The 12,028-nt window shown below is 38.5% G+C and overlaps 1 protein-coding gene across 6 annotated transcripts in view; it reads left to right on the top strand.

Moving 5' to 3' along the window:
- Positions 1-6,293, top strand: part of LOC128694641 (diacylglycerol kinase zeta) — an 881,430-nt gene extending 875,137 nt beyond the window's left edge. For 4 of the 6 annotated variants that reach the window (XM_070095876.1, XM_070095875.1, XM_070095874.1 and 1 more), the window contains one exon: positions 6,104-6,293. In XM_070095876.1, coding sequence (XP_069951977.1) covers positions 6,104-6,278 — 175 coding nt within the window. In that variant the 3' untranslated portion in view covers positions 6,279-6,293. The remainder of the gene's footprint in view (positions 1-6,103) is intronic. The other 2 variants (XR_011393406.1, XR_011393409.1) reach the window with 2 other exon arrangements.
- The last annotated feature ends 5,735 nt before the right edge of the window (positions 6,294-12,028 follow it).

The following is a 12,028-nucleotide window of genomic DNA, read 5'->3' on the forward strand; positions in this document are numbered from 1 at the left end:
GGCCAGTGCATGAAATTACCGCCTCCCTTTCTTCCTCAACATTTAAAAGTTCCTCAAAATATTCTCGCCATCTACCTAATACCTCCCTCTCCCCATCTACTAACTCCCCTACTCTGTTTTTAACGGACAAATCCATACTTTCCCTAGGCTTTCTTAACTTGTTTAACTCCAAAATTTTTTTCTTATTTTCATTAAAATTTCTTGACAGTGCCTCTCCCACTCTTTCATCTGCTCTCCTTTTGCACTCTCTCACCACTCTCTTCACCTTTCTTTTACTCTCCATATACTCTGCTCTTCTTATAACACTTCTGCTTTGTAAAAACCTCTCGTAAGCTACCTTTTTCTCTTTTATCACACCCTTTACTTCATCATTCCACCAATCACTCCTCTTTCCTCCTGTCCCCACCCTCCTATAACCACAAACTTCTGCCCCACATTCTAATACTGCATTTTTAAAACTATTCCATCCCTCTTCAACCCCCCCACTACTCATCTTTGCACTAGCCCACCTTTCTGCCAATAGTCGCTTATATCTCGCCCGAACTTCCTCCTCCCTTAGTTTATACACTTTCACCTCCCTCTTACTTGTTGTTGCCACCTTCCTCTTTTCCCATCTACCTCTTACTCTAACTGTAGCTACAACTAAATAATGATCTGATATATCAGTTGCCCCTCTATAAACATGTACATCCTGGAGCCTACCCATCAACCTTTTATCCACCAATACATAATCTAACAAACTACTTTCATTACGTGCTACATCATACCTTGTATATTTATTTATCCTCTTTTTCATAAAATATGTATTACTTATTACCAAATTTCTTTCTACACATAGCTCAATTAAAGGCTCCCCATTTACATTTACCCCTGGCACCCCAAATTTACCTACTACTCCCTCCATAACATTTTTACCCACTTTAGCATTGAAATCTCCAACCACCATTACTCTCACACTTGATTCAAAACTCCCCACGCATTCACTCAGCATTTCCCAGAATCTCTCTCTCTCCTCTACACTTCTCTCTTCTCCAGGTGCATACACGCTTACTATAACCCACTTTTCACATCCAATCTTTATTTTACTCCACATAATCCTTGAATTTATGCATTTGTAGTCCCTCTTTTCCTGCCATAGCTTATCCTTCAACATTATTGCTACTCCTTCTTTAGCTCTAACTCTATTTGAAACCCCTAACCTAATCCCATTTATTCCTCTCCATTGAAACTCTCCCACCCCCTTCAGCTTTGTTTCACTTAAAGCCAGGACATCCAGCTTCTTCTCATTCATAACATCCACAATCATCTCTTTCTTATCATTTGCACAACATCCACGCACAATCAGACTTCCCACTTTGACAATTTTCTTCTTCGTATTCTTTTTAGTAATCTTTACAGGAAAAGGGGTTACTAGCCCATTGTTCCCGGCATTTTAGTTGACTTTTACAACACGTATGGCTTACGGAGGAAAGATTCTTATTCCACTTCCCCATGGATATAAAAGGAAAAGTAATAAGACCAAGAACTATTAAGATAAAATCAAAGAAAACTCAGATGAGTGTGTATAAATAAATGTGTACATGTATGTGTAGTGTGACCTAAGTGTAAGTAGAAGTAGCAAGACGTACCTGTAATCTTGCATATTTATGAGACAGACAAAAGACACCAGCAATCCTACCATCATGTAAAACAATTACAGGCTTTCATTTTACACTCACTTGGCAGGACGGTAGTACCTCCCTGGGTGGTTGCTGTCTACCAACCTACTACCTCGATATATATATATATATATATATATATATATATATATATATATATATATATATATATATATATATATATATATAAATATATATATATATATGTGTGTGTGTGTGTGTGTCGTGCCGAATATGTAAAACTGGTCAATTAGCAAGAACTCATTTAAAATTAAGTCCTTTCTAAAATTTTCTCTTGTACGTTTAAAGATATATTTTTTCATTAATGTTAATGTAAAAATTTTTAATTTTGCACCAAAAGAACCTTAGAAAACTTACCTAACCTTATTATAACAAGAACAATTTATTTTAGCCTAACCCAACTATATATATTTTAGATTTGTTTACAATAATTTAATACTAAACAAACGCTGTGAAATATATTTTTTTCGTTAGGTTCAGAATGATTCTGGCGAAATTATTGCATACACAAATTTTCACTTGTCCTATATGGCAAGATGAGCGTTGCTATTTAAGCCAAGATCGCAAGTTCTGCCTATTCAGCACGACATATATATATATATATATATATATATATATATATATATATATATATATATATATATATATATATATATATATATATATATATATATATATATATTATTATTATTATTATTATTATTATTATTATTATTATTACACGTCGGCCGTTTCCCACCGAGGCAGGGTGACAGAAAAAGAAAAAAAAAACCTTTCTTCATTGAACACTTTCACCATCACTCGTACATAATCACTGTCTTTGCAGAGGCGCTCAGATACAACAGTTTAAAAGTGAACCTCCAAACTGCCAGTATCCCAAACCCCTCCTTTAAAGGAGGGGTACTTTCCATTTCCAGGACTCAAGTCAGGCTAACCGGTTTCCTCGAATCCCTTCACAAAATATTACCTTGCTCACACTCCAGCAGCTTCTCAGGTCCCAAGAACCATTCGTCTCCATTCACTCCTATCTAACACGCTCCCGCACGCTTGCTGGAAATCCTAGCCCCTCGCCCACAAAACCCCCCTTACCCCCCCTCCAACCTTTTCGGGGATGACCCCTACCCCGCCTTCCTTTCCTTACAGATTTATATGTTATCCAATCATTCTGCTTTGTTTCATTCTCTCTAAATGACCAAATCACGTCAACGGCCCCTCTTCAGCCCTCTGACTAATGTTTTTAGTAACTCCACACATTGCCCTTACACACGGCACCTCCACTGCCTCCAGCCGCCTCCTCGCTGCAGCATTTACAACCTATGCTTGACACCTATATAAGAGTGTTGGTACCACTATACTTTCGTACATTCCCTTCTTAGCCTCCATGGATAACGTTCTTTGTCTCCACCTCAATGCACCACTCACCTTTTTTCTTTCATCAATTTTGTGGTTAACCTCATCCTTCATAAACCCATCCACTGACAAGTCATCTCCCAAATATTTGAAAACATTAAATTCTTCCATACTCCCTCCAATGTGATATCCAATTTTTCTTTAAATCGTTTGATAACGTCATCACCTTACTCTTATTTATGTTCACTTTCAACTTTCTACCTTTACACACCCTCCCAAACTTGTCCGCTAACCTTTTGCAACTTTTCTTTAGAATCGCCCAAAAGCACGGTATCAGCGAAAAGTAACTGTGTCAGTTCCCATTTTGTATTTGATTCCCCATAATTTAATCCCACCCGTCTCCCCAACATCCTAGCATTTACTTCTTTTACACCATCTATAAATATGTTAAACAACCATGGTGACGTTACACATCCCTGTCTAAGACCTACTTTTACTGGGAAGTAATCTCTCCTACACACCCTAACCTGAGCCTTGCTATCCTCATGAAAACTTTTTACAGCATTTAGTAACTTAATTCCTATTCCATACACTTGCAACATCTGCCACATTACTCTTCTGTCCACTCTAGCATATGCCTTTTTTAAATCCATAAATGCAATGAAAACTTCCTTACCTTTATCTAAATACTATTCGCATATATGCTTCAGTGTTAACATTTGATCTACACATCCCCTATCCATTCTAAAGCCTTGCTCATCTGCAATCCTGCTCTCTGTTTTACCTTTAATTCTTTCAATAATAACCCTACCATACACTTTACCTGGAATTATACACGCTCTCTGCCAATCCCTAGGTACCTTCCCCTCTTTCATACATTTATTAAACCAAAATACCAACCACTCCAACACTATATCCCCCCCTGCTTTTAAAATTTGTCATGATCCCGTCAGTTCCAGCTGCTTTACCCCTTTCATTCTACGTAATGCCTCAAGTACCATCCCTACACTCGCATCCTGCTCTTCTTCACTCCTAAAAGATGTTGTACCTCCCTGGCCAGTTCATGAAATTACTGCCTCCCTTTCTTCATCGACCTTTAAAAGTTCCTCAAAATATTCCCGCCATCTACTAAGTCCCCTACTCTGTTTTTAACTGACAAATCCGTTCGTTCCTTAGGCTTTTGTAACTTGTTTATCCCCAAATTTTTTCATATTCTCAGCAAAATTTCTTGACATTGCCTCTCCCATTCTATCATTTGCTTTCCTTTAGCACTCTCTCCCTATTCTCTTCACCTTTCTTTTACACTCCATGTACTCTGCCCTTCTTATATCACTTCTGCTTTGTAAAAAACCTCTCATAAGCTACCTATTTCTCTTTCATTGCACCCTTTACCTCATTCCACCAATCACTCCTCCTTCCTCCTGCACCCACTCTCCTATATCTACAAACTTCTACCCCATATTCTAATATTGCGTTATTAAAAGTATCCCATCCCTCTTCAAATCCCCACCCCACTACCCGTACTTGCACTAGCCCACCTTTCTGCCAATAGTTGCTTATATCTCACCCTAACTTCCTCCTCCCTTAGTTTATAAACTTTCACCTCTCTTACTGTTACCATTTTCCTTTTGTCCCATTTACCTCTTAGTCTGACTGTAGCTACAACTAAGTAATGATCTGATATATCCGTTGCCCCCTCTATAAACATATACATCCTGAAGCCTACCCATCAACCTTTTATCTATATATAAAATCTATACGTAAAATCACAGAAGCAGGATAATCACAGTTAAAATATTAACTAATTTCGAGTAATCAAGTGATCATCATCAGACAGTGAGGTAAAAATGAGAGTGCAAGACTTTCATCTTGGAAAACATCTTAGAAGCCTACAGAAGGAAATGTCTTCCGTCAAGAGTGTTAGTACGGCCATACCATGTGACCTTCCTTGACATTGCGACTCTACTCAGAAACGTTAACGTCATTATTGTACTTAAAAGAATACATAGAAGAATTTTTTTACAAATTCCCCATAAAATATTGTTGGTTATGTTTATAATATACAGTCATTGGTTGGCTAAATAGAATTGTTCATGATAATGGTAAATATTATGGACAAGTGGATGATGTCTTATGATTGTCTCAAGAACAAAGATCTAATGTACATATGCTAAATTTTATGTAGGACAGACTGGTAAAAGCCTGAAATTAAGATTACAAGCAACAAGAGTCTAGCATTAGGGCTTGCCAGAGATCGGATGCTCTGTTGATTCATATACGAGTTTTTGATCGTCCTAATAACTGGTAAAGAACCGAGAAAGTTGCTACATGCATGTTAATAGTTGAACGAAATGTAATCTAATTTGTATAAAAAATGGTACCGATTGCAATGTGAGTTTAAGTGACGGACTTTATGAGCCAAATACAATGAAAATTAATACAATTTCTGATAATTTTCAGCTATACTGATAAAATAACCTCTTCACCTGACATGTCGCACTTGACGTGACCTAGTTTGGGTTAATATGTACTTCAGGTCCAGAAGTGAGGTACCACTTCTCTGATTATGAGAGGTCCTCATGCGAGGACCATCTGCATTTGAAGTCTTTTATATGTCAGTTCAATATGCATGGTGCAGTATATTCGCTAAATGAAACATGAGGGATTTGGGCTTTTTATTTAATAATAATAATTGAAAAGATATAGCAATTGGATTAATTAGTTCAGTGTTCATCAGGTGTATTTCAAACTCTAATATTGAACTGTGCATATTTGAATTATACTCAAATGATTTAAAAAAATGTGTGTTCTTATTATTAGTAGCATAAGTTGGTACTCTACTCCTGCAACCACATATAAATGAGTACTTACACAAGCATTCTCACACGTACATGCACGTACACAGAGGAATCGATGTATGTGAACAGGTTATGTATATCTATGTATATACACACCAACTTTATAACTTTTTTTATGATTTAAGTGTTCTTAACTATAAACAAACTGTTTTTGTTTGAGGATGGTCGGTGAGTGTGTCATATAACTGATGCAGTGCGTGTGTTTCTCTGCCACAGGAAGGCCATCAACTCTGAGGTGGAGATTCAGTGTGAGAATGGAGAGAGGAGAGTCTTGCGCTCCACCTGTGACTGGAATGAAGGAGCCATTAATGGTGACCACTTGTGGTGCCCCACCTCAGCCTCTGGTGACTTCTGCTACGTTGGCGAGGACTTCTGCTGTGTGAGTACCTGATATACTGAGTTGTTGTCCTCTGTAGGTGGGAGTTTTCTTTTGATGAATTAATTGAGGAATCTTGCTGAAGAAACAAAAAAGAGAAAGATTATTATTTTTGAAGGAAGGTTTCTTGGAGAGTCTTTCGATTTAGTGGGTTCTGTAAAATGGAAGTTATCAAGAAGGTTTACACAGTGTGGTGTTTTCTTAATGTATTCATACAAAGGAATATGTATTTTCCTTTATTTAAATCTCTGTGCTTCATCGTTTGTGTGAGTGTGTTTAGGGTCGTGTTCGTTTAAGAGTATGTAAATACTCCAGTGTTTTCCTTGGACCTGAGCATGTTTATTCAGATATAACCTCCGAGCTAAATGTTGTTATTTTCTTTCGCATTAGATAATTAGATAAGGATTTTAATGGCTTCTGTCCCAGCTGGTTTGGTAATAGGAGGAATTACGTACGTACGCTGTGTGCTTATCTAGTTGTTTGCAGGGAGCGATTCGTTTCGTAGCTCCTGGCCAAGCTACTAACTGTTTTACTGTTTACTGACTTTTTGTACTGTCTCAAAACTATGTTTCGAATTGGTTTCTACCAAACATTTGGCTGCTAGATAGAGCTCAACGCTAATAAGTGGAAAATTCTTAGAATCTGAGAGGAAATGAGAAGACTGGAGCCGGATGACAGTGGTGTAGGAGTGGGAGGTGCGGGAAACTACAGGTATAAAGAGTTTTAGGATTAAACATTACACAGAATATGTAGCCAGAGGTTTTATTCTCTCTCTGTTTCGTCAGCATATACAGGGCTAGTGAGTAAAGAAAATTGCTCTCGACTCTGTTCACCATTGTCGAGCCGAAGTTAGGCTGCGCTAGCATGGAGCCTACACAAGGTGAAGCAGTCTCAAGAGGTGAGGAATCTACCTTGCTGGGACAGTATTACAACGTACCACATGCTCAGAGAAATTGATAAGGCGACCCGGGAGAGAATAATTTATAATGCTACGACTAGGAGAAAGAGGCACAGTTTAAAAAAGACAGACACAGACACACACACGGCCTGACGATACTAGAGGACAGGAGGATCAGGGGAGACATGATAACGACATATAAAATACTGCGCGGAATAGACAAGGTGAACAAAGACAGGATGTTCCAGAGATAGGACACACAAACAAGGGGTCACAGTTGGAAGTTGAAGACTCAGATGAATCAAAGGGATGTTAGGAAGTATTTCTTTAGTCATAGAGTTGTCAGGCAGTGGAATAGCCTAGAAATTGACGTAGTGGAGGCGGGAACCATATATAGTCTTAAGACGAGGTTTGATAAAGCTCGTGGAGCAGAGAGAGAGAAGGCCTAGTAGCAATCAGTGAAGAGGCGGGGCCAGGAGCTATGACTCCTGCAACCACAAATAGGTGAGTACACACACACACACACACACGAAAGAGAGAGAGAGAGAGCCAGAGTGATGTAATGAAATAATTCTGAAAATACTAAGGCAATGGAATGACAAACTCAAAGTAGTTTCGACTATTTCCCTACGTAGTTCCAAGAACAGGTATGATTAAAGCCCAAGAGGCTAGGATGCAATAGAGATGGTAGTTTGTATGAAGGTAAAGAGCGAAGGCTCAGAGAGCTTCAGACACACTCTTAAGGTAGGAAATATACAGATCAAGAGGGTGTACAGAGAACCTTCACTTCCTGTCTCGGTTCAAATTTCTATAATAATAGGAGGTATTGCCTCGATATCTGCATACTCAACTCTATTCCTACGAGAGGAAGAGGCTTGTCAGGTGATGCAAATATCCCGTTGAAGAGCAAAGGTGCAGCGATTATACTGAGATGACTCAGTAAGTCGAGACGTTTTAATACTTTTCCTGTTTTATATATATATATATATATATATATATATATATATATATATATATATATATATATATATATATATATATATATATATATATATATATATATATATTATTGTTGTTATTATTATTAAGTTAATTGCCAACTCCTAAATATCTTCAAGACTGTAATTGATAAGTAAATTCCTTCAGTCGACTCCTGATCAGCCGGTCTGTTGTGCCTACGCTGGAATGTGTCCTGCTAGCACAAATAGTGTGAATTAAGAACTTCAACCATGAGACCTGGTCTGGGACCTAGACGGTCTGGGTCAACAGATAGAAACAGATCAGTGGAAACAAATCAATGAGTATCGTAGGTACAAATCACTTTTTACCCTTTGTATGACAACCATTTATTTTCAACAATTTATTCCCCATTCTTAAATATAAAAATGTTAAATTATTTGCAAAATCTAGTTGAGTAAATATTTTAGGCAGTGCATATTGCACACTATTTGTCGTGAGCGTTGAGGTGGTTTTTGAGTGCATATGTTAAGTCACAACCACAATACTAATGGTGTCGTTTGGCCAAATGGCGGGTGATTTGCAGACATTAAAGCCCATGTCATTAGGTAAAGTCGTATAACTTTGAGACAGGAGATTTTTTAGTGTGTGTGTATGTGTGTACTCGCTTAGTTGTACTCGCTTAGTTGTACTCGCTTAGTTGTACTCGCTTAGTTGTACTCGCTTAGTTGTACTCACCTAGTTGTGGTTACAGGGGTCGATTCACAGCTCCTGGCCCCGCCTCTTCACAGGCCGCTACTAGGACACACTTCCCGCTCCATGAGTTTTATCATACCTCTTCTTAAAGCTATGTATGGATCTTGCCTCCACTACATCACTCCCCAGGCTATTCCACTTTCGGACAACTGAGACTGAAGAAATACTTCCTAACATCCATGTGGTTCATCTGAGTCTTCAACTTCCCACTGTGACCCCTTGTTGCTGTGTCCCATCTCTGGAACATCCTGTCTCTGTCCACCTTGTCGATTCCTCTCGTGTGCGCGCGCGCGTGCATGTGCATATGCGTGCGCTCACCTATTTATGGTTGCAGGGGTCGATTCATAGCTCGTGTGTGTGTACGTTCGTCAAATGCGCTTGTCGATAGAACCTTGGTTTTGTTTTGCGTCAGTACGCACGTAAAAATTTTTCTTGTGATAGTAATATTCACAGTATTGGCGTCAGTAATAGTAGAACCAGGAGAGCAGGTATATAGATACATACAGTAAATAAAATGCTTGTATGTAATAAATAATGTAAATAAAAAAAATATTTAAGTAGGTAATTAGTCTTTTGAACCAATCATCTGCTTGACTACACTTAAAAAAAAATTAAATAAAATTGAAGTATGAATCAAAGGTTTCAGTGGAATTTTTGTCGCACTCTTGTCTTAGTCCGTCGTAAAAAAAAAACAGAAATGAATAAATTTTGCATGACTCAACGGGTGTCAAAGGTTGCTTCACACTTGACTTACAGGAGGCAGTGGAGGGAGTGTGTGAGGTGGTGGTGGTGGTCGTCTTACAGCCAGTTTCAAGGTGGAGAGATAGCAAGAGGTGCAAAATCCACTGAGATCGTGTACTACTCACGTATAGTAAGGAAAAAAAAACGCTGAAACGACTGGGAGCGTGTTAAAGCAGCGAGATGTCATAACATGTACTTGAATAATGCTTGACAGCCTGACATAACAACTTACTGGAGTGAGAGATATGGCAGAAAATTGATAGAATAAACTTAGTAAAGAGAAGAACAAATAGGCACAATACCGTGACTGGAAAAATGCACAGATAACCCGCATATAAGAAAGAGGAGCTTACGACGACGTTTCGGTCCAGCATGGACCATTTACAGAGTAACACATAAGTCGGACCGAAACGTCGTCGTAAGCTCTTGTCTATGTTCAGGTTATTTGTGTACTCAAGAACAGTGGTGCTCTAAGCACAATTAGAGAACAATGTCAATATTAGGTGTTCACGACTCCTCTCCCTTCTACCAGCAGATTTATATATTCTTGCTGGATCAAAAATAAAAAGTTTTCAAGAGAACATTGGACCACTACCGTCTACTGGTGCCCAATTATTTTGTTTGATGGGTCTGTAGACCTGCGCCAATAACAGCACTTGTGTTCCTCAGTCTTATATCTGACATACACAGTGGTTTGTATCATCAATATTTTTATGAGAATGGCGTCCATGGAGTCTACAGGGAATCTTCAAGTACATATATATATATAAAATATATATATATATATATATATATATATATATATATATATATATATATATATATATATATATATATATATATATATATACTAAGCCTTTCAACAAGCCATAGACAATATCAGTTGCTCCATTATAGAAGATTCAAGGAAATAAACACTGAAACTTGGTATAAAAAAATCGAATCATTCAGTAGAGTGGAAGTTCACTGTGAGAGACTTGGAAGCGACAGTGTTAGAGGATCTTACATTCAAGTATCACAACAGTGTTGTTATCGCTACTGCAGGGAAAATAATAGGTTGGATAACTAGAATTTTCAAAACGAGATGCCAAGCCTGTGATATTCTTCAAGTCACTTGTTCTCTCCAGGCCGGAATATTGCTGTATACTAACGGTCCCTTTCAAGGCAGGCGAAATTAGAGCTAGGAGCGGTACAGAGGACTCAGCTGCCTTTATAAATTCAGTTTGAAGTTCCCTGAATTGTTTGAATTCCCTTGAATTGTTCTCTTGGGAACGTAGGCGAAAAAAGTACCTTATGCCGGTTTCGGGAGTCGTCGTATCCCCACGGCCTGGTACGAGAACAGACCTGGTCGCTCGCCAGATCAACTAGGTTGTTGCTGCTGGCAGTATACAGTTCAACATAATCGCCACAGCCTGGCTTATCAGAAACTGATTTGAACAACCTATCATGTTCCCTCTTGAAAATAGCTATTGGTTTGTGGGTAATTCTCCTTATGCACGCAGGAAGGGCGTTGAGAAGTCGAGAACCTCCTTCACTTACCGAGTTTCCTTGCTTTCGTTTGGATTGAAGGTTTGCGACGAGTCTCCAGGATTTTCTAAGTATAAATTACGATGTGCCTTTCTCGTCTGCTTCTTGCATTCGCAAGAATTAACTTGAACTTTTGGCTGAATTTATATGGACACTGAAGATTCTCTCTTTACCTCAGCAATTTTGTGTGCCTTGGAAGGGGCAGTTAGTATAGCCTGGCGAGAACAAGTGACTTAAAGAGCATTATCATTGGCGCAGCATCTCTTGCAGCATCATTTTAATTGCAGTAGCGACAAAAACTTTGTTGTGATCCATGAATGCTAGGTCTGACATCACTACCAAGTCTCGCACATAGACCTTACACTATTGAACGATTTGAGTTTGTCATGTGTTCCATTTAATTAGTTACTTCCTCCAGCCTTCCATAGTGGAACAGGTGAACTTGTCCACACTGAGCATCATATTGCTGTCTGAGTAACGTACCAACACTTGATTTATAATCCCTTCCAAAATTTGCCGTGTCTTCGACGGACGCTACTCCAGTAAAGATTCTGGTGTCATCAGAAAAGGATGTTACGGTGCTATGATTTATGACCTTGGCTATGTCACATATAAGAATAAGAAACAGAAATGGGGTCGATTACTCTGCCTCGAGTGAATTTTTTTTTTTTTACTGTATCACCTTCCGACTTAACTCTGCTACTTTCTGGATTTTAAGAAGTTAATGTCCGTCTGCCCACTTTCCTAGTTATTTGTTTTGCACACATTTTGAGAATGCAGATGTAATATATACAGACTTTGCAAAAGCCTTCGACAAGTGTGACCATGGCGTAATAGCGCACAAAATGCGTGCTAAAGGAATAACAGGAAAAGTCGGTCGATGGAT

The sequence above is a fragment of the Cherax quadricarinatus genome, chromosome 51 (assembly GCF_038502225.1).
Source record: "Cherax quadricarinatus isolate ZL_2023a chromosome 51, ASM3850222v1, whole genome shotgun sequence".
NCBI classification, from domain to species: domain Eukaryota; kingdom Metazoa; phylum Arthropoda; class Malacostraca; order Decapoda; family Parastacidae; genus Cherax; species Cherax quadricarinatus.